General features: G+C 43.2%; 1 protein-coding gene across 10 annotated transcripts in view; it reads left to right on the top strand.

The window, feature by feature from the left end:
• LOC148013909 (E3 SUMO-protein ligase SIZ1-like) overlaps positions 1-27,817 on the top strand; it is a 105,419-nt gene that overhangs the window by 23,968 nt on the left and 53,634 nt on the right. For 9 of the 10 annotated variants that reach the window (XR_015688672.1, XR_015688674.1, XR_015688669.1 and 6 more), the window contains exons 5-6: positions 2,941-3,103; positions 3,267-3,394. Coding sequence is in view for 1 of the 10 variants with exons in the window: in XM_087666875.1 (XP_087523001.1) it covers positions 2,941-3,103; positions 3,267-3,394 (291 nt within the window). In the remaining 9 variants the exon portion in view is untranslated. The remainder of the gene's footprint in view (positions 1-2,940; positions 3,104-3,266; positions 3,395-27,817) is intronic. The other variant, XR_015688675.1, reaches the window with a different exon arrangement.

Consider the following 27,817-nt stretch of genomic DNA (forward strand, 5'->3'; position numbering starts at 1 on the left):
CTGCAGGCATTTCTTTTCAGTCAGTTTAGGGAGCGTTCACACTAGCAGAGGCTGGTTTACAACCTTTGCATTTCTTTTTCAGTGGCCTTTTTTTTGGCAAGCGGGGGGGGGGGGGCACTGCGTTTCTCATGAGTGGCCTGTTCCAGATTATTGCCAGTAGTTTGTGCATTTTCTCCAGCTAGTGGGTCAGCATTTAATGTGGCCAACTGCAGGTGGTTGGCTAGTTTTGGCTGGTTCTGACTATTTGTAGCCATCCCCCACTTGTGGCTGGTTATCGCCTTTTTTTCTGCAGGTAGACAGCACACTTCTTCAGCCTGTCCTCCATCTTGGTGCTGCTGGTGTCATTAGCCTGATCTGGTGCTCTCGCTGATGCCTTGGGCTGCATGCAGGGACTGATCAGTCCACCATTGTATGCAGCTTTCCATTCAGATTCAGTGTAGTGTTATCACTTCCTTCTATTCTCTTGCAGTTTCTCTCTTCTCTTTCCTCTCTGTGGCCATGTTGCCTTTCCATTGCACAGAGGCTCCATTATGGTCTATATATGGTCCTCACACGTGTATCATCTCACCATCACCTTGCGTCACTGGAGAGAAGGATTGGAGGCACTGTGGTTGGTCATCATAGTGCTGGTCACCTTGGTGGTATTGCACTCATTCTCATGATCATGCTTGGTATTATGGATTCCATTGCATGTTTGTGAGTCTATTTGAGTTCTTCGTTCTCTAAGTTCACTATTCATTGTGTTTTGGTTTCTTGCCTATGTTTTCTTGCTTCAGATTTTCTTGCGCTCTCTCACATGGATGTGTAGGGTGTCCCCTCTATGATTGGGATTGAGTGAGATAACCTAATGCCCCTAACTGAACCTGCCCCACTCACTCACCCCAGCAAAACCACTGCCTCGGACACCGAAACAAACCACCACCTGCCCAATACACCCAGCCACCCACCCACCCAGTACAGAAAACCCAAAAGAAAGCTTAAGGTGATTATAGAAAGGAACATGGGGATGCTCAGGGTGGCCCAAAACACCACCGGCTGAGGAAGAGATGGAAAAAGGATGAAAGTCGGTGAAGCATGTGAAGAATAGGTAAGCAATTATGCTGACCATGAGACAATCCTCCATACTTGCTAGGAAAGGGGGAAACCTCTTTAACTATGCTAGCCTGGTCTCTCATTATTGGATGTCCTTGAGTTTGTGCCTGCAACAATGTTCATGGGGCTAAAAGACTGTGTCTGCTGAATTCGGAACCACCAAGTGTTCAAGGTGTTCCAACTGTCCATGTCTTTTCCATGTCATTGATCTTCTCCCAAAGCTGGATGAGTGAGTTCTTGGCAAAACATGGCTGTCTATCGCCTCTGCCTCCACTCGCAAAGCTAGCTCTTTCTATGAAGCCTTCATGGTGAATAATGAAAACCTCAGAGCTTTGATTGCTGCCTCATACAGTTGCTGTGGTGGTCGAATATCAACTATAAGACACTCATCTTGTAGATCTACAACAATTCCTATGAGGAGAGAGAATTCCAAGGCAGAAATGGTCCATCTTTCTATATATTGCGGCAGTAATAATGGTTTATACAAGGGTGAAGTCTACGCTACTCTCTCAGCTGTATGCAATCCTGCTCTCTCCCTTGCCTCATGTCCATAGAGTCCACCTGTTGTTCAGTCCCAGAGAGACTGACGATCAGCTGCAATCAGCCTTGGTCAGCCACAAATCAATCATAAATGCTTTGGCTTGTGTGACGTGTCCCTCAATTCATGTGCTGCCTGTCCAGCTCCATGCTCTCTCTGGAGTCTGAAGATGTTAACAATGAATTATGATCAAGTGGAGAACCATGATCTATGATGCTGAAAACTGTGAAGTAGTCTGCCTAAATAGGCCACATATGTGCTGGCGCCTTCCCGATTACTGCCATATCAGCAATCTGCTGGCCAGTGTGCCTTACTGTCTGACCTACCATGCCAGCATCCCAATTACCTGTTGTCAGGTACACTACAAGTTTCCAAAGCTAGACATGAGGATATAGCAACACATTATGGCACATTTAGATAACACACCAAATGATCAAGCATGGGGCACAAAGAAGTAACTTTTGGGACAGCATGATGGGGCCCTGAAGGGTTGAGACATGCTGCTGATTTGGAACAGTTACCAACAGAATAACTCCAGAATGATGAGGTCTGCAAAAGCATTGAGAGCAATTGTCGTTTGAGATGCAGACTCTTATGGTAATGCCAAATACATAAAGAAGTAGTTCTTTGAATTCTACTTTTTAGTCTTATTCTCCTGAGTCGTTCATTTTGTTTTGATATATTGAATGTTGGAGTTTCACATAGTAATGCTCCAATCTATGGTAGATGTTTATTAATTTTCTTTTTGTCCCCGGCATTTCAGATTCAGAAGGGGGAGAGGGAGACTCTTGATATCCTGAGTTGTGGCATTAGTTGGCAACAACTGACACCACTCTGCTTTGCTTGGTTAATCGTACTTAATGCAGGCTTGGTTGTGGCTCACCTTTCCTAGCTCCCCATAAGAGTTTGGCAGCCTATGCATTTGGCTGTAGCCCGATGTCAACTTAGACTTTCTGGTTTTCTAATAGAAGTTTCTGTTAGGCTGGTTGCAAGGAGGGTACATACAGAAGGATCATGCCTCTGAATGAAATTTGGCCAGAGTCATCCTGGAAATTGATTCAGCTGAACCCACTCCAGTTTTAGAGTTTTAGTATTGGTGCATTATAACTTTTGAATACTAAAGCCTTCAGAATCCTGTGTCTTGTATTCAGAGTCTATGTGGGTTCAGTTATTCTAGCCTGGGTAAAATATAACTCATGGATGCAAAGATGTAGCATCACTGTCAGGCATTACCGAACATGCACAATGGACAGATCAATTGGCCTAGATCTGTGAGCAGGCTAAAATATTCTTTTGTTAAATTGTTGCAGGAAAATGCATGGATTCAGTGCACCTGACTTGGCAACAACGGTTGGTGAAAGACTGTTTGAGTCCATTACTGCAGGCCCATCAGCTGAAACAGAATCAGCTCCAAGAGAAAGTAAAACTCGATGTCCATGTGGTAGCTCAATGGATGCTGGTACCATGATACAAGTATTCCCAACTTCCTCATTTTATTTTGCTGTTCTGTGATGTTGTTCTTGCTCTTTTTCTCCTAATTCGATAGCAGTTTTGTCTTTTAGTGGTGCTTGGCACATACCTTTTGTTCCGCGTTACCAAGTTTGGGTAATAAACAATTCTCTTGTACTGGTTACAGTGTGATGATCCAAAGTGTTCTGTATGGCAGCACATCAGTTGTGTTCTCATACCTGAAAAGGAGGGAGTGGAACATGAAATACCTTCATCCTTTTATTGTGAGACATGCCGTATTGAAATTGGAGACCCGTAAGTTCCTAAATATTGACTCTTGTGTCATGATTCAGGGCCGTCATCATATTTGATCTTTTAGGAGTGTTTCAACATTTCTGCAGTAGCATACAAGAAAATATTTAGCTGCTATGAAGGTGCATAGGAGCTGAAAAGACTAATGGTGGTTCCCATTTTGCATAGGCTGACACTGATCTTTTCTGTTTTGATAATGTTCAAGATTCGTTGATGTTGTTTTACTTTTCTGTGTTCCCATTAGAGTGTATTCAGTTGAATAAGCCTTGCTGAATGCTGACTATCTGCATCAACGTTAAATATGGGGTTATGACCCTCTTTGGCTAGACTTTCAAGTCCTTTCAAAATCCTAGCAGGCAATCACCTATGCTTCCTTTTCTGCAAGTCCTCCCCTTTTCTTTTAGGGTTTTGAGAAAACAATTGTTTCCCTTTTCTTTGCCTTCATTATATTGGGTGGCAATGTGCAAATAAAGGGTAGTAAACTCCGAAGTTGGATATATAGGCTGGGTATACAACAGCTCATGAGAATCTTACAAGCATGGGAGCAGGGAGCAGCTGGATTCTGGAATCACTGACATAGAGCTCAAGGGGTGATTGGTACATTGTTTGCTCATCATCTTGTTAGCATGAAAGCCAATATTACTGAAGTTGTGAGCATAGTTTTCTGGAATCTCTGCATGATTTTTCTCTTAGCATCTGACCAACAAAAGCTTGAAGCTTCCATGGATGTTGTCTGGAGAACAAATCTATGTCAGATTTATTTGGGACATTGCTAAACCATAGGATGCCATGTGCCTATCATCTTAGCCTCCATCATTCAGCTGGAATTAATTGCCTTATAGCTTGTAAGTGATATTACTACTTAAACGATATTGAAGCCATGAATGTTACAATGAAAAAGATTGCCGAAGTGACTTAAACCACAACACACATAAGGCAAGAGAGCCACAGAAAACAGGGTGATTGATTTACTGCTTCTTCCTACTTGAATTTCAGTAGTACCGGAGCACCTTTTTGGTTTTTGGAAGCTTCCATGCTTGTAGCTGTGTGCTTAGTACTTCTCGCTGCTATCCATTATCTCACTGCATGCTTCATTCACTGTTTCATGATGTGGTGCTTCTGGATTTTGTCTTATCTCACTGCATGCTTCATTCACTGCATGCTTCATTCACTGTTTCATGATGTGGTCAGCAGCACCGCCAGCTGCTGTTTGTACTCTTGCCATTCTGCCATTCATAACCTTGTTGCAGACTTGCTTGGCTGTTTCCAGGCGTGTTACTACTGGCCTTTCACTTAAGTTTTGCACAAACAGCTTGTTTGGCGCTTTGGTCATTAACAGCTTCTGGTTGTTGGGGCTTCTCAGCTCATGGTCTGATCCTACTATCCAAGTGGTCTACTCTTTTTTTGGAGAGCATATGGTGGGACATCAGGGGTGGTAGCCTGGCTTTCATTTCATGCAAGCGGATTCTACAACTGTTTTTGCAAATTGTGAGTTTCATGGAGCAGTGCACTAATAATGTCAAAATTACTTCCAGGTTTCTTGGAAGAATAGTGAAGGTCAGGACAGCAGGTGGTCACCGGTGTTGGGATCTGTTGATAGGTTCTGTTTTTTGCAAGTTTTCTCTCCTGCTAACAAGCAGGAGGATCAATCAGAACTGGGCCAGGTTCCAAGCAGCAAGAAAAGCTCTGTAGCAGTTCATGGCATAGTGTGATGCATTGTGTATTGTAACCTGGTAACCTGCAAGTCTATCTATGGGCCAAGTAAATTGCCAAATGTGATGACCTACTGATTTAAAGGAAAGGGGCATTTTGTTGGTTGGAAGTTTTGCTGAGTATGTTCTATAACATCCAGAAATTTTGCTAGAAGACTTTTGAGTATGGCAATGATATATGCTACTAGAGGCCAAGCAAGGCAAATGATAATTTGTGCCTGTTGGCCTAGGTGTGAAGTAATTTGTGTGCAATAGATGAGAGAGAGAGAGAGAGAGAGGCCGCCTGTCTGAGCCCTGTCGCCCTGCCGTTGTTTGGGTCCCCTGCCCGTCGCTTGACTTCACCTGGACCTGTGCCGTGGGGCCCTGTGCCCATCGCCTCCCCTTGTCTGGCCCGCCGACTGTCACTCCGTTTACCTCTCGCTGTCTGCATCCAGTGTGCGTTCCTGCTGTCGACTGCTCGTGTGCACGTCCCGTTGATATGGTCCTTCCCTGCTGCGAGCGCCCACTGCTTTTGACCGCCGTGCTGGCCTGCCGCCCTACTGCCCGTATTCGTCCTGCCCAGCTCAGGCTCCGCACAGTCGACTGCTCTGATTTGACCGTTTTTGCCACCAAGGAGAAGCGGCCTATCACACCCAGGTTGCCACAACAGCGAGCGCGAGAGCGTGAGCAAGCAAAGGTACGCGGCCTCCTATTCCCTGCCTGTGGACGTGCCCTCTCTGCCCAGCGGGCGTCTGTTCCAGCTCGCGCGCTCCCTGAGCCCCTTCGTCAGTCCAGTGCCGGGTCCATTCTGCCCGACAGAGAGAGAGAGAGGCCTGCGCCGTTTCGGCTGCCTGTGAGCTCTTGGCTCGATCTCTGACTGGGATACGTCGTGATACAACATGGCTGGTCTGGATATGGCTTTTATAGACCAAACAGTGGCAGCTCTTGGCCCGGATTCGGATACCGAGGAACCAGAGGATATGGTTCCGTGCACAAAGGAGATGCCCCGTGGTCATGACTTCCAGCCTGCGGGCAAATGCACCAAGCATGCTTCGGAAGAGACAATGGATCATCAGGATCGTTTCTATGCTCAGGTTGCTATTGATTCTGCGGACTCTCAGGATGTTGACTGGGGGCATTTGTTGGAGTTTGCCAACACTCTGCTTGGCGATTATGTTCAACATAATCAGGAAGCCTTTTCTGACTCGGGAACTGAAGATGTTCTGGAAGCCACTGTGGACCCGAAAAATGTCTTGCGCTCCTTTTCAGTGTTTTATGAACGTGCCGTTATACTCTTCTTCAGTGGTAAGATCCCAGTGCTTTCCCGTATTCGCCAGTGGCTGCACAATCTGCTACAAGGGGAGTGTGTTGAAGAGATTTTTATTGGGCCCCGAGGCTTTTTCGAGGTGCTATCGAATTTTGAGAAGCATTGTGTTGATCTCCTCTTTAAACTGCCATTGTTCTTTGATCGCCGTTTGGTCCATGTTGTGCCATGGCACCCAATGGCATATTTTCAGTGCCTGCTTCAACGTGAATGCCCAGTGTGGGTTGAGGTGGAAAATTGCCCGGTTGTCTATTGGCCACTCTTAAAGGACGCCATGGCCGTGGTGGGCACTGTTCTGGTCCCACCGAGCCTCAGATCCATGAATCGTAATCGTTTGTGTATATTATGGGACGCTGCTAGGAAAAGGCCTGCGTGGTTAGCTTAATTGCTCTGGCATGCATCCTTTGCACTTTCGTTTGAAATGGAGTAACTTTGCAGGGCATTGCTTTTCGTGTGGTAAACTGGGGCATTTTATGGCCGAATGCCCCGAGAAGCCACCGACTTCAGATGCTGAGCATGTTGTGTTGCCCATGGAAGATATGGTGCTTGATGCTCCGTTGCAAGATGTAACCCAGCTGCCTAAAGTTTTGGATAAAGGTAAACAATAGGTTTCGGGTTTGGATTCCCGTGGCAATGACTGGGTAGATGTATGTCCAAAAAAAGGTAACAGGTTTGATGCTGCCATGACGCACGCATACTGTGCCTACTGCCTCACAAGATTCCATGCGCACTTATATGTGCAGGAAAGAAATGTTGTCTTCAGAGCACACTGCTCCTGCTATGGTTTCCTATGCTCCCCGTCGGCACCCTACTAGGAAAGTGTATACGGATGGTCCAAAGGGTCCACCTGCTAAGCTGGCTTTTGATACTAGGGGTAACGTGATTACCCCATGGGATCGTCGCTATCCCCGTTCCATCCTCAAGACAGCGGATATGCCATCTACCTCCAAATCTGGCCGTTAGAACTCTTTTGCCGTGTTGGCTGATTTTTTGGATGAGGGAGTCCTGGACATTCTAGTAGAAAAGGTCAAATCGAGGCAAGCTGTGCCTCGAATCTGATTTTCTTTTTGAATACACATGAAGATAGCCACGTGGAATGTGCGAGGCATTTGTTCTTGCCATAGGCAACATGCCATGTGGACTGCATTGTATGAGAATCAGTGGGATGTCTTGTGCGCTGTTGAGCACAAGAGTCACGGTGAAGCAGGAAAAGTTGTGGATTGCCATGGGTTTCGTTTGTTCTATGCTGGGACACATGCCATGCATTATTCTGGTGTGCTTATGATTGTACATGAAAAATATCAGCCTGTTCTCATAAATGATGTACGTGGCCGCTTTCTGGTGATTGAAGTTTTATTTGAAGGAGAAATCTTATGGTTACTTGGCCTCTATGCTCCGAATGATCCTTTCTCTCGTTGGGATCTTTGGCATACTTTGCAGACCTCCTTGTCACTCGGCAGATGGGATTTTTTGATGGGGGATTTTAATATGTGTGTTGATTCTTCATAGTCCACATCAGAGCATTCGGTAATGGATGCTCCGGAAAGTCGTGTGTGGCAGGCGTTGGCTCTTGCCATTCTTAAGCAAGATCTCTGGTCTTGGCTACACCCTTCTTCTATAGGGTTTACTTTCCATTCTGCGCAGTATGCAACCACATGGTTGCGGTTGGACCGCATATACATCATGCAGAATGATGATTTTCTTCTTGAGATGCTCGAAACGAAAGTGTTGCAGCAATATGCCTTGTCGGATCATTTCCCTCTACAGCTTGAGATGCTTGCGCAACCCGTTGCACCTTTTAAGCAATTTCTGGATAGACTCCCTTTGCGTTTCAACTCGTCTTATTTGAAGCATTCAATCTTTCAGGGCTATATGCAGCAATTGATTGATAGATTCTTATTGGACTTCTCCTCTCAGGGCACTGCTTCGTTTGAACGATTGCTATCTAATGTGCAGCAGGTTGTTCGGCAATATGGGATCCATCATGCCTCTCTTTGTTAGCTGTGTCGACAAGCAACGGAGGATCTATTGGCTTTGGTTCGTTCTCTGCTGGTGGACACTCCAGATGATGTATTTCTGCGGTCACTGGCAATGCGCTTGGCTGATCTTATTAAAGAGTTTCAGTTGAAATCTTATTAGCAGGCCAAATTGCAACATCTGACGGAGAATTTGCAAGATAGTGCTTGTCAGACTCATAAGTTCTTTCATGCTCTCCATGCCTCTCCTGTTCGAGAGAATATGACTAGACTACAGGATGCAGAAGGTCAAATGATCATTGATCCGCATACTATTGTGAATATGTGTAGGAATTATTTTCTCAACCTTCTTGGTTCCACAGCTCCACCTTCAGCCTAAATTACTCATGCCCGTTCAGTTTTCTATGATCTGGTCCGCAATCAGGTTCCGCAGGATATGCAAGCTACTTTGGAGACACATATTTCTGAGGCGGAGGTTATGGATGTTTTGTTACACTTGCCCAAGGATAAAAGTCCTGGATGGGATGATCTCACCAATGAGTTCTTTGAGGTTTTTGCTACCCAACTGGCGAAACCATTGACGGCTTTGTTTCAGCAGGTGTGGGAAACGGGCCTCATGCCTTCCTCATGGAAAGAAGGACTTATTAAACTGCTTCCAAAAGTTCCTTCGCCATCTATGTTGAATCAGTGGCGCCCAATTTCTTTGATGGGTTCTATGTACAAAATCTTTTCCAAACTAATGGCGAATCGGCTCCATAAGCATCTTCCTGCCATTGTGCATCCTGTCCAATATGGTTTCGTTAAGGGCCGAAACATTCTGCACAATGTATTAAATGCGCAACTGGCGATTGATTATGCAAGGCATTCTAACCAGGAGGTTGTACTGATTCAATTGGACTTGGAAAAGGCTTTTGATTATCTGGACTGGTCTTTCATTGCAGAACTTATGTCTACTATGGGCTTTGGTGCTCGGATGTCTCGTTTGATTTACACCATTAGTGCTGCGGCTTCTTCGCGGGTCATGCTGAATGGAGGCGTTACCGAGCCATTTGTCCTTGCCCGCTCTGTGCGACGGGGTTGCCCTTTGAGTCCTCTCTTCTTTGCCCTTGCGACTCATCCAGTTCTTTCCATGTTATCTCATATGGCAGCTTCTACTTAGTTGGTGGGATTGTCTCTTCCTTTTGGACAGCACTTCATTAGTCAATCCTTGGCTGATGATAGCTTTATGATTTTGCGTGCGGACAAGGATAAACTTCGCAAAGCATTAGATGTTTGGACTCTCTTTGGTCAGGCTTTTGGTCTTCGCATCAATGCTTTGACATCTGCCATTCTCAGCTGCACGGAGTCGGATTTGCAGTCATTGGACTGGCAGGGATTGGTTGTTCCCCGTGGTTCCATCGTCAGGCATCTTGGGTACCCTTTGGGTGTTGATGTTCCGCCAAAGCAGCTACTTGAGTGGATTTCACAGAAACTGGCGGCTAAGTTTTTGTATTGGAAGTCACAGGCTTGGCCCTTCCATGTTCGCCTCAAAGTGGCTCAGACAATTATATTGCCAATGCTTACATATTTCTTGCCATTGCTGCCCTAGACTACTACTACATTGAATGCTCTTACTCAGTCTATTTGTTTCATGTTATGGAAGAAGGATTCATTGCATGCAGGCATTTCATGGATTTCTTGGTCGCATGCGTGCACCCCCAAATGCATGGGTGGTGGGGCTATTTTAGATGCCCAAACTCATATGCTGGCACTCCGTTGGCCTCTTTTTCGTGCCATGTGCTTGGATCATCACCCGTGGGTCGTTATCACTCGTTATTTTCTTGAGGATCACGGGCTTCTGCATGGTAATACCCACATTCGGAGTTCTTGGTGGCATGCTCTTAATGCCGATTCTCGGTTCTCCACTTCTTCTTCATCTCAGCTTGTCCATTTGGTACGTTCCTGGCGATTGGTCCTCCGGAAGGCTCAGTGGCATCTAGCGGAGGACCGCTTGGCTACTATTTTCAACAGGAATTGTTGGCCGTCTCGCGGTTACTTTCGTGTGAAGGTAAACATGAGCTTCAACCAAAGTTTAACCGCATGGCCCGGTTGGGCTTGACTTCAGTCGCAGATGCCACCCTTGCCAGTCGCAATGTGTTGTTATCGTTTCGTATAGCCAGGAGGCTTTTCAGGATCCCTCGTGGATACAGGGACTTATGGGGACAGCTTTTGATGGTGCTCCAGAGCAGACAACCTTTCCTGCCCTTGCTTCGGATTGTCCCTGGCAGGATTGGGACCTTGCAGGCCGGCTGAATTTAGAAAAGGCTTCAGCTAACCAGGTGTATCATCTTTTGATTAAAGATCATCAATGGTTGGTTACTAAAGCTAATACTCTATGGGGATTACGTAAATCCCGGTCATGGTGGAGGGTAACTGTGATGGAGGGATGATTAAACAAGACACCCTTCAAATGTAAGGTCTTTCTTTGGAGGGTGATGATCGGTGGTCTTCCGCTTGCTTCAGCTCTTTCCAAGCGTCGAATCTCCAACGGCAATTGTTTCTTTTGCACCACCAGTGTGGAATCGGTCTTGCCCCCTAGCTAAGAAAATCTGGTCGTTCTTGTCAGCCGTTTGGCGAGCGGTGGTCGGTTTCTTGCTACGCCCGTTTGATTGGGTTTTTGTGCAGCCCAAATACCCCACACCGACACAGCCACATATGAAGATCTTGTTTCACTTTTTTAGATATTGGGGCTATTGGCATAACTGGACCATTCTGAATGCTTTTCTTTTTGATTCCACCTCTAATGTTCAGGGGCATATTGCTAGGCTTAAAGGTCTCTTGCATTGGCAGATAGATCTTATTCGGCACTCTGACATACTCCCTTGGGAGGACTTACATCCCTGGCATCTGCCAATTTCCTCTGCGTCTTTGCCATGAATTTTTTGTAACTCTTTAGTCGTCTCGTTCTTGTAGAGAGACAGAGTGTTTTTACACACGCTGGCGTAGAGCCATCGTGTATATTGTAATCATGTAAACTTGTACCTTTTTCGTAATTAATACGATTATTTTAATGGAGAGAGAGAGAGAGAGAGAGAGAGAGAGAGAGAGAGAGAGAGAGAGAGAGAGAGAGAGAGAGAGAGAGATATTGGCGTCCTTTAGAGGCCAAAGTTGGCCTATAGGACAAATTAGATAGTTCATTACATTCCACTTCGAGTATCAGTGCCATGCAGGCACATAAAAAGAAAGGAAAAGGGAATAAACTATGAGCTCTTATGACACATAAGAGCTTTAATTACAATATTGGGTTTCGATTTAACGGATAGCTAAAATATCATTACAAGGCACAATTACTTTTGGGGAGGTTGGGTGCGGAAGTCCATGATAACTACTTTCTCTCTTCAATATTGCTATTGGATGGGGCACTTTTGTGGTGATAGAGAGTGTCCTTAGAATAATAAGGCGATAGTTTTTGTAGAAGCTCCAAGTATTTCTTCTAAACTTTTATCGAAATATTGCTTTGTTAATGCGAGTAGGTGTAATGGTTGTTTCATAAATACTTGCCTCTTTGACTTTGGCTAGTTCTGCTTGTCGACTTTTGAGTTGGAGTGTATTCAACTCATGCGCAATCCACACTCTTGTGCCCTGTAGGGACTTAGTTTGTTTCATCACCGCTACCTTCTTGGTCATATCCATGTAGATAACCTTTGCTTGTGTACCTTTCGGGCTAATGTTGATAGGCTCCCCCAAGTGTATGAATGGGACAACCTTGTTTAATTGTGCTTTTAGTACCTCTGTTTCTTAGATGAAATCTTGCTTGAACTTTGAGGCAAGGTTTTCCCTATCCCATCTAAGGGGGGGGGGGACACCAATCCTTATCTCTCTCGATATTTTTAATTCTCTCATTCTCCTTAATTATTGACACAACCTCCTTGTACAAATGTGTTGAACTAGGTGAATTTGGTTTTCATATTTGGCTGGTCAATTCTGCTTGTATTCTATCAAGGGTTCTTCGTTGGCTTTCTATTGCTTCTTCATGCTTTGTAGTTCATGTAATTCTTTGATTAGCTGTTCATGCAAATCTTCAATGTGTCCCTCTTTCTTGATCATTTCTTATTTCATTGCTGCTAACTCTCCTTAAACTTTTTTTAGTTCTTGCAGCAAATAAGACTCTTAGACTTTTTTTAGTTCTTGCAGCAAATAAGACCCTTAAACTTTGTTTAGTGCTTGCAGCAAATAAGACTTCCATGGCGAAGCTTTCATTGCTACTAGTGGGACTAAGGGTGTGTGAAGGCTGACTGCTGCAACAAAGGTCTTATTCTTCTTCATCTGTGCTGTTAAAATTGAGGGGGAAGATGTCTGATCGGTTCCCCAAGGGGTCACCCCTTTCCCTTGGGTCTGTATTAGTCATAGGTTATAGGGGAGGACCATCCCCCCACCCATAGTCCTCTGTTGAGATAAAAAACATTAGCTTCCTGAAAACAACCCCAAAACACGATTAAATAATGAATTAAATCTTTTCATTAAGAAGAAATGCGTTCGTAGAGAGTCTATGTATCCCATAAGCACAAATCCTATTGGGAGGGCCCAAGCTTTTTATAAATAGGCATGTTACCCTCCATCCAATCCCAAATCTCTTTTTTGCAGTTTGTAGGTGCCATATCTTTGTAGTCCACACCTTGTTCATGGAGGATATATCAGCCGGAGCTGCTGCCTGCTGTGGCCTATCATCATGCGCTTGCTGCTGAGCCCCTTGCTGCTGTTGGCGACATTTCTCAGCCTGATTTCCATTGGTGATTTGCTGCATTCGCTGTCCTACACTACTGTCCAGGCTGCATTTTATGATTTGCTGCAATCACCTGCCAAAAAAGGCAGCAAAGAACATGTGTTCTTGTTGTCTGCATCAATACCCAGCTTGCCATGTGTCACAACAGCGGCAGAGGATGTGTGTTTTTGCAGTTTATGCTGCCTGCTGTGCTGCCACATCATCAGCCTTGGAATGTTTTTCTGTTCTCTTGCTCCGATTGACCATTTGACAGTGATCTAGCTTGATAGAGCCGTGTTAACTGCTGCTGGACATGGCTGGAGGCTGCTTGCTGCGTTTTAGGATTTGTCAAAGTACGACACACTCTTTAGTTCATTCTCTTTGTCGTGGCACTTAAGGCACAAAAGTTCTAGGTTCAATATTCTTCACTGCATAGTGTGTTTGTTGCATTGAGCATCATATTATACTCAGTATTCATTCATTGTGTTTATTGTCTTTGAATTACCCTAATCCTGTCAGTGTTTCTTTATCAATCTGTGCGTTTATTGTACGATTGTGTTGCGTTTTTTGAGTTAGAGCATTTTTTAACATGGTATCAGAGCTAAGTACTCTCTAAAGAAACCTAGTCCTTCGATTGGAAAACTCTTTTCAGAAGCATGAATTACACAGGGAAGATAACGAACATATATTTATCACTTCAGTCCCCCAAGCCCAACATATCGAGAACCTACCTCTCCGATCAAGGAGAGCATATGGCATTTGAGATGAATGGTGAAGCATCTTCTTCATCTTAGCCAGGTGGGGATTTCCATTCTATGCTTATAGTGTGCTGTCACACACTCCATGGATCATTCTCCTGTAGGGATTTTGGATTTCCATCCTTTGTGCCATGTGTTTCTATCCCTCCTCCATGGGCTACTCATACGGTCACCATTTTTTTCCCTCACATGTATAAGCATTGGAGCTATCTCATTGGCCACTATGTGGCGTGAGATCGCACTCAATATATCACTCTCGATTTTGAGCATTAGGAGTTTTCCATTAAGGAAGGGGATGATCTCAAAGTCAAGCTGGTTGAATATAGGCCATCGAAGTCAGATGATGATCAGGTTACATTTTTTTTGGACAAGCTTCCTGAAAAGTACTTCCACTTTATCCAACACATTATCTCATTACCCCAATTGCCAACCTTCTATGTGTTTAAATGTCAGTTTTTGTGTTACTTGAGATTTCTTGATCAAGTCCATAAGAAGTCCTCCCCACATTCTTATTTAAAGAGGGGTTTGGTCACCTCTTCTTTGCATGGGAAAACCATAGGTGGTACGGATTGACAAGATGTGAAGGCAACTCTGAACAAGGGTGACGTCCCTTCCTCGGACAGAAACAAAGAAACAAAACCCATCTAGCAAAAACTCCCTAAGAAAAATAGGTTTTGCATACATTGCTAAAGAGCGGGCCATGTAGACAAGGAGTATCATACCAAGGCGGAGGGTCTTTCTCTTAAGAAACCATAGCAAATTGTTGCAATTGCCTCCACTTTTGTTGGACAGTCCAATGGGGCTACATTTCGCTTTGCTACCCCATCTACTTCTTTTGCCCCATTAGCTATTGAATACTTGGTACGTGGGCTGTCTTAGTAGGCTATATCTTTCAATACTCCTTAAGGATTAGTTGATTGGTTTGTTATCTCCTCATCCATTACACTCTTTGCATCCATTGGAGGTCATTCTTTTGCATCTCCATCTAGGACTACTTTTCCATCTCGTAATGCATTTCATTGGCAGTGACCTATTGATGGAAGGATGCGATGGTGGCCACATCCTTAAATGTTTTTTTTTCTTTAATTCTCCGTTGCATTCACTCACACACATTGTTATGTTCCTAGACATCTGGATGGACGCTAGTAGCATTGGTCACAACAATTACGAAGTGACTTAGTGTGAACGTACCAATGACAATTCAGGGCTAGATCAATGGAGTTTCATAAATAGGACTCAAGGCCCTATTGTGCACATTCATTGTGTGATTACCACTCTTGGACTCTTTGCTTGTTGGCCGAAGCATCTGTACACTAGGATGGTGTGGGTTGGTGGTATGGGACACGAACCCTTGGGATGTGGTCGTGGCTTGGAGTGTTGCTAGCTCCTAGGTTCGGGGGTGAGCCCATTTGGTTTTATGTCTTGGAGGTGAGTCCGATGTTTAGTCTCTTTTGTGTTGAGTCTGGCTTGCCTTGTGTCTCTTGTGTAGGTTGGATCCTAAGGGCACATTTCATTGGTACCAGAGTGTCAATTTGCAATTGGACACAAGATTTGATGACATACACAAAATCACTTTCGCTCACGAAACCGTGATGGTTGACACCTGACAGGTATATCTTTACCTTGTTAAGGGTCATATGGGACATTGATGGTAGGGGAGGCGTGCACGGGGGACACATCTTGTAGGTGGTGGGTACGGAAGCAAGGTTTGTTTTATACCCATGCTCAGGTTTTGTGTCGAGTCAATGCTTGTGCGCAATATTTTTGGGCGATTTTTGATGACGAGAGTGCGGGGGATTGCTACTCCAAGGCTATGGCAGAGCATCATCCGAAGCCGAAATCTTGTAGCCCAGATAGGCATCAAACTATTGATTGATAGCATTTTTTGTTGATTTAATATTTGATGTTGATGTTAACTTTAATTTTAATGCTAATATCTCATTAAACATTATTGTCATGCTAATATTTAATGTTAGCATTTCTTTTAACATCAACATTAAGATTAAATATTATGTTAATATCAATTTAGAATATTAGATCTTGGGGGGAGAGAGAGATTGTGATTAAACAAAATTTTTTTGAGAGAGATTGTGATTGAACAAAAAATTTCTTTCTTTTTTATTAATCGTGGAGAGAGAGGTAGATTGTTAGGTTGTGGAGAGAGAAAGGGCAGTCATTTTCAAGTGGCGGGCTGTTGGAGAGAGAATCAGTTGAAACCAGCCATCCTTCTCAGATAGGGTGGTAAAACCTGATCAAGCACTTAAGTACATCAATTAATAATTGAGCATGAACTGAAATGCACATTACTTTAACAATCTTGGACAATAGACACCCGGTTGGCCCCACAGCCCCAAATCTAGCGTCCCTTTTTGTATTTCTTTAGCTTTGATTGCTGATGGATGTTGTACAAGTTGAGATTCCACAATTTTCTTTGTTGATCTAAAAGCCTCTTGCTGTACATACAATCAACAAGCAATTTGGGCCAATTGCCCCTTGATTTTCACCCAAGACTTGCACAAATGGAACCAGCAACAACAACTAGTCAAATGTTGCTCATGAAAGCAATCTTCCTCCTTGGATAGGGTGGTAAAACGTGATTAAGCACTTAATTACATCAATTAATAATTGAGCATAAACTGAAATGCACACGCTACCTTAACAATCTTGAACAATAGATACTCGGTTGGCCCTAAAGTTGGCACCCTTTTGGTATTTCTTTATCTTTAATTGCTAATGGATAGTGTACGAGTCGAGATTCCACAATCTTGTTTATTGATTCAAAAGCCCCTTGCTATACATACAATTAGTAAGCAAGTTGGGTCAATTGCCCTTTGATTTTCACCTAGGAATTACACAAATGGAACCACCAAGTGGCCAAATGCTACCCCAATTTACATTGGATGAACTGGTATTTAAAATCCTTGTCAATCCTATGAATTTCAGGTGCTGATGTCAGTGTACAATGCCTATTCCTGTTGGCACAGGTCCCAAGGTGCTCTAATTTTTGTAGAACATTAAGGTTTACAGAAGAAATTCTCTTGCTGTCCACTGAATTTGGCTAAGAACTGCTGAGAATGGCTGAGAAATGTTGAGATCTTTTGAGAAATTATTGGAGAAGGTGAGAGAAAGCCAATATGAGAGAGAAATCCGATTTTCTTCGCGAGGAAACCCTTAAATTTGCTTGGTGCCTGCTCTAGCTTGCATTTGATGCAGTCACCTACTGCGAGGCACCTCCAAAATGCTGTCACTTGATCAGCAATGCTGTTGCTAGCCCTTGAAAAGTGTCTCCCTACTGTCCCTTGCTTGCTGAGGCCCCCAGATGGTTGTCTTTTGCAGAAAATTGTTGCTATTTGATAAAAAAATGGACCAATAGCTCCCTCTCTCTTTCCCCCCCAGGTTGTAAATTGATTGAATGGCTGAGACACAATGCTTCAAAACGTTTTCTTAGTTTGCATGAGCATTTTTGTCAAGTGGTAGTCTTTTAAATTCATTTTTAGCATTATGCAACCATTCAATTAATTTTCAGTATTAAATAATCTTGAAAATTAATTTTGGCTCTTCTAACCTTGCCCAAAATTAAACGTGTCCATCCATAATTAAATTGGCTAGGCGATCTATAACCTCGAGTGGTTTGCAACTCCTGTTGACCCTTAGATTGACATTAATTAATTGATTAATGCTAGTTCCTAGTATCACCATTGACTTTGTTGGCGAAATAACTATCCTAGGGTCAAAATAGACACCGACTAACCCCCAAAGCCCACCTGGCATAACTTACTACAACTTTTGTCTTTGACACCCATTGTATCCTCGGGGTTCTTGGTCTATTACCATGGAATAACTGCCATGTGCATCGCATGTGCTAAACAACCTTGCACATTTGATCAATATCTTAATCAAATGTTATCGACAAGATTAGAGCATGTCAAAATTTCACTCCTTGTGACATTGGCAATAGTCTTCAAGTGGTGCATTGTTATCAATAATTGGCGGAGCGAGAAAGAGAGAGGTAGATGGAAGTTCGGTTGATAAGGCTCAAACATTGCCAGATAGAAGAGGGACAGGACTGTTGTAGGTATGGGGCAGGGTCAAATTGTTGTGGATGTGGTGGAGGGCCGTTTCTAGCCGCTCAAGGAGGGATTGAATGTTGATATGTGGGTTGGGAGAGGGATTGATTTTTCTCGCGGCAATGGTATATGGGAGTCAACTGAGTTATTGCTATGCGTGGCAATTGAAATTTGGCCACGTATTAAAATTCAAAGAAAAAGAAAGAAAAGAGAATGAAGGCTGCACCATGAAGCCTTACGTCTTTCCCTAAACTTATTATCCAAAGGCATTCCTCTACTTGTTTCCTCAGCCTGTCCGCACCACCCACAAAAAAAAGAGAATCTAGTTTTGCATTTAAAGCAGATTATTTGTGCGTCTCTTACTTTTCTCTCTTTCTTGAAGCTTTTTTTTTTTGGGTATATTTCTCTAAAATCTCTCTTTACAAAGTCATGTTTGCTAAACTTTAAAGAATGTCCGTTCGGCACTGGAACACACGTATGGGCAGTATCCCGAAGTGTCTTTTTTTGCACTTCCTATTTTCTGTTTGTACATGTAGCCATGAGGATGTTTTCTCTTTAATTCTAACCTAATCCCTTTAAAGGAAAGAAGTAGAAATATAAACGAGCATCGATTCATAACTGGCCAAATGGAGCGTGTATTTTGATTTGTATGAGTTCGATGATGCTTAGCACATTGGGTAGATACAAATCATGTTATAGGGGTAGGCATACGCTTGGTGGGCGGGACTACGTTCTAAGCCGACGACTTGGATTGATTTTCAATACGTTATTCGGAAATGCTTTGTGACCAATGACTGTTTTTATGTGATCAAGGGCTGTTTACCCTCTAAGATCGCAAAAAATAATGTACATATGATTTCAGCAATTGAGTTTATTCAATGTTTTTTCGAATTGTTATCACTTATTTTTACTTCGTTGAAAAAATTCAATTGTCTGATTGTCATAAGGACATGTATTTTTGAAGCCTCACTTAACATGTGGATTAATTTTTAATCACACGATTAAGTAAATGTTACATATGTGAGATGCAATTGGGGTTAAAGTAAATTTACGAGCCTGGGACCTGAGGAAATCACGAGATGTCAAAGGCAAAACTTGCTATAAGTTATACCGCATAGGTACTTGGTGGTATCTGGTGCCAGTTGTTGACCTAGGTTATTCATTTGGCCATGAGTGTCAATTGGTGACACTAGAGAAGTGGCGTTTAATGGTACCTAACGCTAATCTGATGGTCAAAGATGGTGCAAAGACGCTCGGGAGTGGAAGATGCCTAGCCAATTCAATTATTGGCCAATCAGATTATTTTTGGCATCGAAATAATTATTAGATTAATTTTCAGTATTTAAAGATTGAAAATTAATATTTAATTATGGATAATACTGGAAAAACCATTTGGGAAGGCTGCCACTTGTCAAAAACGCCCATGCAAGATTGAAAAACGTCTTTAGAGGCTGGAGAGATGCATTTTTATAAATTCAGCCTACAATAGAGAGAGAGGAGATGTTGTTGGTCTGATTTGCACCCATTGGAGAACCTTTCTGAGGTAGCTAGGGGGTTGGAGAAGACCAATCAATAGCAGGTGACAGCATCTACAGGCTGTTGAGACAGGGCAACAGCAGAAAACGATTGATTTTCTTCAGTTATTTGCATCTCCAAGCTGTTGTGGCAGGGCAACATAGCTGAATTTGACTGATTTTTAGTCATTCTTCGCGGCAAAACTCTGAATTTTCTCTCTCTATAGATTTCTCTCATCTCCCAGCCATTTCACAACCTTGCTTTGAAGATCTCAGCATTTGGACCCTTGGAGGCTAATAAATTGCAAATTTCTCTGCTGTAAACTCTAATTTATAGCAGAAGTTAGGGTTTAGCAGCAGTCTCAAGAAGTGTGCCAAAAATTGGAAGCTCCAAGACTTGGATTCAACAGGGTTGAAGGTGAATTTCAGCTAAATTCAGATGGAGGACTAGCCAATCATTGAATTTGGGGCATTTTCATCGTCTATGAAGTGGGTGAAGGCCAATTAAGTGTCGAATCAAGGGGCAAATTAGATTGAAGACTTGTTAGTCACTTTGGACAGCAAGGGGAGTTTGGATTGGGAAGGGGATCGGGATAATCCCATTGTAAATCAACTTTTTCTTCAATAAAGCTAAAGAAATACCGAAAGGAGCGCCAATTTGGGGGCCAATCGGGTGTGCATTGTCCAAGAACAATAGGTAAATTTGTATTTTCAGATTTGTATTTATTGTTTGCTGCTGTAATTAAGTTGTAATCAGGGATTTACCACCCTATTCGAGGAGAAGGCTGGTTACAGTGATTATCAAAGTAATTTAGGTTCTTTTAATAATCATAATTTTGAATTCAAATGTAAGTGAGTATTTGGATCTGATATGGCATGAGTTTGTTGACGTGTTTCCATTGGAGCTACTTGACGAGCTTCCACCGTCTCATGGAGCCTTAGACCATAGGATTGAAACTTTGCCCGTAGCTATTTGGTCTCTCAACAACCTTATAGGTTTAGCCTGAAAGAGAAGAATGAGATAGCCAGGCAACTTTAGGACTCTTTGGCTAAGAGTTATATTGAATTGAGTAAATCCCCTTCTCGCCAAAAAGAAGAATGGCATGGTGCACTTTTGTGTCCATTGCTAACATCTCAATAAGGCGATTATCAAGAATAAATATCCATTGTTGAGAATGGATGACCTTATAGATCGGCTTTGCGATACATACTATTTTACCAAAATCGATCTAAGGTTCGAATATCATTAGATATTGATAACTTTGGATGATGTTCCGAAAATTGCATTTTGAACACGGTATGGATATTATCAATTTTTGGTCGTACCTTTTAGATTGACCAGTGCTCTCACAACTTTCCAATATACGATGAACCATTTATTTTATCCATATTTTGAAAATTTGATAGTTGTTTTTCTTGACGATATCCTTATTTATAGTAAGCCGTTGGAGGAGAATACCAAACACTTGCATATAGTCTTAGGTTTCTTAAGATGAGAGCAGATGTTTGCCAAACTATTCAAGTGTGAATTCTTTCGCACAGAGCTGTTATACCTTGGCCATGTCATCTTGATTGATAGCATTTGGATCGATCTCGAAAAGGTACGAGTAGTACTCGATTGGCCTATTTTGGGGACCATAAGGTAAGTAAAATCTTTTTTAGGTTTCATAGGGTTTTTTCGAAAATTCATTAAGAAATATACTCATATTGTTGAAACCTTGATATGTTTGTAGTTGAATCTCACATTTGGTATCAAAGGCATACATGTAGGTTTCATCTTGTCACCATCAACTAGTGCTACGTGCTCGTGGTTTGTGTTGGTGCCATCTTGGCTCAGCTCTCACGGAGGAGGAGTTGCGAGAGTTTGAGGAATTGCTGCCATGTGCCCCCAACTCAGTCCACTACCCGACATGCTAATTTGAAATGTCAGCCACCTATGAAATTGATGATGTCTTTGAGGCCCTTTCAGACTTGCGTTGGGATACACACTTGCTGTAAATGGGTTTAAGCTATGAAAGAGGAGTTGGATTGCATTGCTACTAATGGTACTTGGCATCTTGTTGAGTTGCCTCCTGGCAAGAAGGCTATTGGCACTAAATGTATTGTGACAGAGTGCAAGATAGGAACGGAGTAGGAACAAAGTTGAGAGTGAGAGTGAGGGAATCCCAGGATGAGTGTACGAATGAGTGTTACTGTACATAAATAATAAAAATGTACTTATATGTTAGGGTACAAATAAGGGTGTGCACACACTTGTAAGTTTGTACACATGGAAATTAATGGGACTTTACACCCAACAACCTTTCACTTAAAGGCTCAAAGTGATACCGTTAAGCTAGCCAACTCCCACTAATTGAATGCAATGCTCATGCTCAACCTTTGCAAGACTTTTAGTGAGAACATGTGCAGGGTTATCTTGGGTTTTGATCTTAGTCACTGTGACAAGACCATCATCCAAGACCTGTCGAATGAAGTGATACCGAACATCTATGTGTTTGATACGTGCATGGAACATAGCATTCTTAGCTAGACATATTGCACTCTCGCTATCACAACCAAGCACTGGAGTACATGAAGAAATACCAAAATCCTTGACCAAACTGCCAAGCCAAATAACTTCCTTAGAAGCTTCTGTGGCTGAAATATATTCAGTCTTTGTAGTACTAAGTGCTACAATTTTCTGCAACCTAAAACACCAAGAAATATCCCCACTAGCCAAAGTAAAGACATACCTACTGGAAGATTTTCTAGTGTTAAGATCTCTTGCCATGTCCGAATCACAGAATCCTTGCAACTCTAGTGTACCCTTTCCATTGCATATAAACTTGTCTTGTGTACCTTATAAGCATTTGAAGATACATTTCACTACTTCCCAATGTGGTTTGCTAGGATTAGACATGAATCTACCAACAACTGCCACTGCATGAGCAATGTCAGGACAAGTTGCAACCATGGCATACATCAACGAACCACAAGCTGATGCATAAGGTATGCCCTTCATAGCAATAGCAGCTGCATCATCTTTTGGGCAATTAGCTTTGCTAAGCTTTGTATATGGCGGTAAAGGCACACCAAGAGGCTTAGCATCAGCCATGTTAAATCTGTCAAGTACTTTGCTGATGTACTTCTCCTAGGAGAGAAACAACAAGTGCTGCTCTCTATCTCTTTTAATGCGCATACCCAAAATGTGTTTAGCTGGTCCCAAATCTTTCATTGAGAAAGCTGAACTCAGCTGCCTTTTAAGAGCATGTAGAGTGCTCTTATGCTTTCCTTCAATGCCATCCACATATAAGACCATCACAATAAGGCTTCCATCATCAGCCTTTTTAGTGTGTAAGCAGTGATCTGCATGATTGTGTTTGAATCCATGGTTGAGCATAAAAGTATCAAACTTTTTATACCACTATCTAGGCGCTTGTTTCAGCCCATATAAGCTGCGTTTCAATTTACAAACTAAATGCTCTTCCCCTAGAATAGCAGAACCTTTGGGCGGTTTCATGTACAACTCTTTATCTAGGTCACCATGAAGAAAAGCAGTCTTCACATCCATCTGATCCAATTCTAGATCCAGGAATGTAGTGAGAGCAAACAAAACACGGAGTGTAGTCATCTTCACCACTGGTGAAAAAACCTCATGGAGGTCTATGCCTTCTTTTTGTGTATAGTCCTCAGCAACCAAACATGCCTTGTATTTGGGCTTCCATTCAATACATTTCACCTTATAAACCCATTTATTAGGAATAGCTTTCCTATCCTTGGGCAAACGTACAAGCTCCCATGTGTTATTCGCATGTAGAGATTTCATCTCTTCCTGCATAGCAAGCTCCCACTTTCTCTTGTTTTCACAGGACTGTGCCTCTCTAAATGTCAGAGGCTCACCTTCATCAGTCAATAAAATGCAATCCAAAGATGGCTGAAACCTATGTGGCTGCCTTCTAACACGTGTAGACCTTCTTATCCAATGATCTGTATTGATAGGCAATGGGTCTACATTCTCAGGTGTGTGCATACCATCACTTGGTGGCTGGTTTTCAGCATTTTCTTGCTGCTGTAACCTGTTTTCAGCATGTTCTTCTTGCTGTCCTATTCCATCATGTGCATCTATTTGCTATCCATTATCTTCTGGCTTTAGCACAATAGGTTGCTGCTCATTTTCAGCATCAAAAGGAAATGGTTGCTGAATGGCTAGGTGTTCATGCTAAAATTTGACCTTCTTTTTGTCAAGGTCACCACGTATAGCATTTTTCAGCAACTTTGCCTCATTAAATACTACGTCTCGGCTGCGTACTATCTGTCAAAAGATGACGTACCAGCGAGATAGTAGGGTTGGCGGGGAGGAACATGGAGCGAACTCGGCAAACATGGAGAAGAGAAGAGAAGAGAGAAGAAACTCTGATGAATGGAATGATGAAGACCTGAATTATGGAGTGAAGGTGATATAAAGGAACAAGGGTGTCGTAGCACAAGGAAGATGATGAAGACAGCCACGAACCACGAACCGCAATGTCCTCCTGAAGGGGTGTGAGAGTAGTGGAGAGATTGGAGAGAAGAGGTGATGGATTGAATGAATCAGTCGTAAGGAATGAATGAGAGAGTGGCCTATAAATAGGCACTGTCAGTCTAGGATGGCGCTCCTTTTTAGGGCTGCAAACCCTAAACGCAAAACGCAAAAACGCAAACTACGGGTGAAGGGTTTCTCAACACCCCCTCTCAGGCCCAAAAAGGGAAACGAGAAGAGTGAGGTGGAGATGTAATGCTACATGTTGAAGAATGCTTATGCAGCAGGTGTCACTTGGACAATGTCCCTCATGGGGAAATTGTTCACTTGCCCAATTGCCCTAGTACAAAGATAAAGAAAACATCAATGCATAGGAGGAATGTCGGACTCTGTGTGGTGCCGAGAACCATAAGGATATGCCTGTACTCGATCTCGGGAGGTGGCTCCATGCTGACCAAGTGACCAAGGCAAGAAGATGTAGAGGACTCCTAAGATCCAAGATTTCCACCACAAAGGAAACCTGCAATAAAGACCAGTAGACAAAGTGAACTGGATAACTTGAAACTCAACCTTGGGAGAGAAGCCACTAGCTCTGTGCATCCATGAGGGAAGAAATACGAAGGCCTCGTCACCAAGTCGCGACTGAACCTCCGAGGTTCCGATCTAGGTGATACGTGAAGTTCCTAGGTATCAGTAGAAGAGATGATTGGTCAAAGACAGCCATCCTAAGAAAGTAGAGGATGGGTGAAGAACTTCATGTGGAGTAGGTTCCCCCTCTGAGGTGGGAGGTGGAGGGCCCCCCGCTGAAGTCGAAGAAGACGTAGATGCCCCCTGTGAGGGCAAAGAAATAACATCCCCCTCTGAATCCCCCTTTGAAGTAGATAGAGAATCCAAAAACTCATGGATTACGGACTCCGAAATGTCTGATGACGAAGGAAGTACCGCCGGTCGTGTCGAAGAAGGTATTTCGGGTGCCGAAGAGCTCCCATAGGTAGCCTCTCGAACCCGAGTAGTCGAGGGTGGAGAAGGGTGGGCAACAGTCGCTGTCTCTCGGTGGAGCGAACTGGGTAGCCGAAGAAGAGGAAAAAGTCGAGCAGCCACTGTCTCTCAAAGGAGCAGACTGACGAGGAGACGATATCAAACAATCACCGTCTCTCGATGGAGCAGATTGCACATCCGTAGGTCATGGAAGCCAATGTATCTGAAAATAAGTGGGAGAAGACTGCCACTGACATTGCAATGATCTCCAGGAGGTTGTAGCGCCAATCGATCCTCCATGTGCTCGAAAGGACTTAGTGCGCATCGGATGCGTCTTTCTCTATGTCCCAGAAAGGAGAGATGGCACAAGGAGTGTCTGGTGGAAGCCACATATACTTCGGGGAAGGGTGGGGAGCAAAGGTCAAAGTCGGCAAGCATTGGTGGTGTGTCCAGTGATGCCACAATAGGAGCACCCAATAGTTTGGTCATCTATTGGTAAAGAAGCCATGGATATCAGTGTGCCTTGCTGAAGAAGGAAGAGGTCAGCCACCATGAACCACAAACCACAATGTTCACCTCAAGGGATGTGAGGGCAATGTTAAGCATGAACCGCAATGTTCGCCTCAAGGAGTGGGAGGGTAGTGGAAGGGCTGGAAGTGAGCTGCCAGTGGGAGGAGGATGTGACCAGCAGTAAGAGGTTGCAACCAGTAGAAAAACGGAGGTGAGGAGAGAAAGACTAAAAACGTAGGCAGTAGGTGAGAGAAATACTAAAAACGCAGGAAAAACAGCGTGCAGGAGAGAGAAATACTAAAAACATAGGCAGTAGGTGAGAGAAAGACTAAAAACGCAGGCAGGACAGTCTGCAGGAGAGAGAAAGACTAAAAATGCAGGTAGGACAGCCTGCAATAGAGAGAAAGACTAAAAACGTAGGCAACAGGTGAGAGAAAGACTAAAAACGCAGGAAAAAACAGCAGCAGCAGTCAATATGCTGAAATCAGCTCCGAACAGTGTGATAGGCTGGAAACAGGCTCCAAACTGTTGTAGACAGCAATGGCCAACTTGGACCATGATGTCCTCCATATTTGGGGTGTGGGCAGCAAACTGAAATACCTGAAATCTGCAAAAACGAGATTGTTTTCTGAGTGGAGAGTGATCAGCAACAGTCGTTCTGCTGTAAACAGCTGCAGACTGCGGGTGGAAGGCTGGAAATAGGCGTCAACTGATGGAGACAAAAATGGACAGCTTCGGCTGAGATGTCCTTTGCGAACGGGGTGTGGGCAGCAAGCTGAAACACTTGAAATCTGCAAAAATGAGATTTTGATGCAGCGGAAGAAGAAAAGAAGTGGATGCCGAACCCGCCACCAATCTTTGCCTTCACTGGAGTGGAGGATCTTTGCCGTTGTTTGAGCAGATCCAGCTTTGATACCATGTCAAAAGATGACGTTCCAATGAGTCAGTAGGGTTGGCGGGAAGGAACACGGAGTGAACTCGGCAAACATGGAGAAGAGAAGAGAAGAGAGAAGAAACTCTGATGAATGGAATGATAAAGACCTGAATCATGGAGTGAATGTGATACAAGGAAAAAAGGGTGCCGTAGCACAAGGAAGATGATGAAGACAGCCACGAACCACGAAACGCAATGTCCTCTTGAAGGGGTGTGAGGGTAGTGGAGAGGCTGGAGAGAAGAGGTGACGGACTGAATGAATCAACCGTAAGGAATGAATGAGAGAGTGGCCTATAAATAGGCACTGTCAGTCTAGGATGGCGCCCCTTTTTGGGGCTGCAAACCCTAAACGCAAAACGCAGAAATGCAAAAACGCAAACTGCGGGTGAAGGGTTTCTCAACACTATCTTCCTATCTTGAGGAAGCGAAACTCTATATCCCATCTCTCCCTGATCTCCATGTCCCATGAAGATCCCCTTGATGGATTTCATGTCTAGTTTAGTCCTTTGATTTACATGAATATGCACCAAGGCATCACAACCAAAGATACTCAAATTGTCATATGAAGCAGGTTTGCTAGGCCAAACCTCTTCAAGAATGCCGTCTTTCAATGCATGATTGGGAGAGCGATTGCATACATGAACTTTAGTTTTAAGAGCCTCTCCCGAAAATTGCTGTGGGAGATAAGTTGTGAATAGCATGCATTTGACTCTCTCACAAAGTGTGTTATTATATCTTTTAGCCACTCCATTTGATGCAGGATTGTAAGGGGCTGTCAAATTCCTCTTAATGCCATTCATCTCACAAAATTTTTTGAACTCATTAGAAATATACTCACCCCCATTATCCATTATTATAGCTTTTAACTTGAGCCCTTTTTGTGTGGCAATAAAAACATGAAACCTTTTAAAGGCATCCAACACTTCCTTTTTGCTCTTTAACATATACACCCATGACTTTGTACTAAAATCATCATAAAAGCGACAAAATATCGTGCACCCCCATGTGAATCATCAGAGTGTGCTAAGTCATAGTTGTCAGGTATGAAAGGTACGATACGGTATGGTACGATAAAATGCGGTACTAATTAGTACCTTATGATTTTATAAGGTACGGTATGATATTAGTAGAAAAAAAGATGATTTTTAAAATAACAAAAAACATAAATCATTAAATGATAGATCATAGAATACATGTTTAAAGTGGAAATAGCCATTTCATTTCGGAATAAGATGAATATATGAGGGTGACCATCACGGTCAGCGGTCTCATGGGCTAACCGCTACGCAAAACATGCGATACAACTATAGTCTAGTATATTTGATACAAAAAAGAGAGAGACCTATGTCATATGAATCTATGACGAGGCATCACTATTATCATCATCATCAGAACCATCTAAGTGCTCATCAAGAGAGTTTGAAGATGACTCCTC

Source organism: Lygodium microphyllum, chromosome 25 (genome assembly GCF_053477565.2).
Source record: "Lygodium microphyllum isolate KBCC chromosome 25, Lygodium_microphyllum_v1.1.10, whole genome shotgun sequence".
Lineage (NCBI taxonomy): Eukaryota > Viridiplantae > Streptophyta > Polypodiopsida > Schizaeales > Lygodiaceae > Lygodium > Lygodium microphyllum.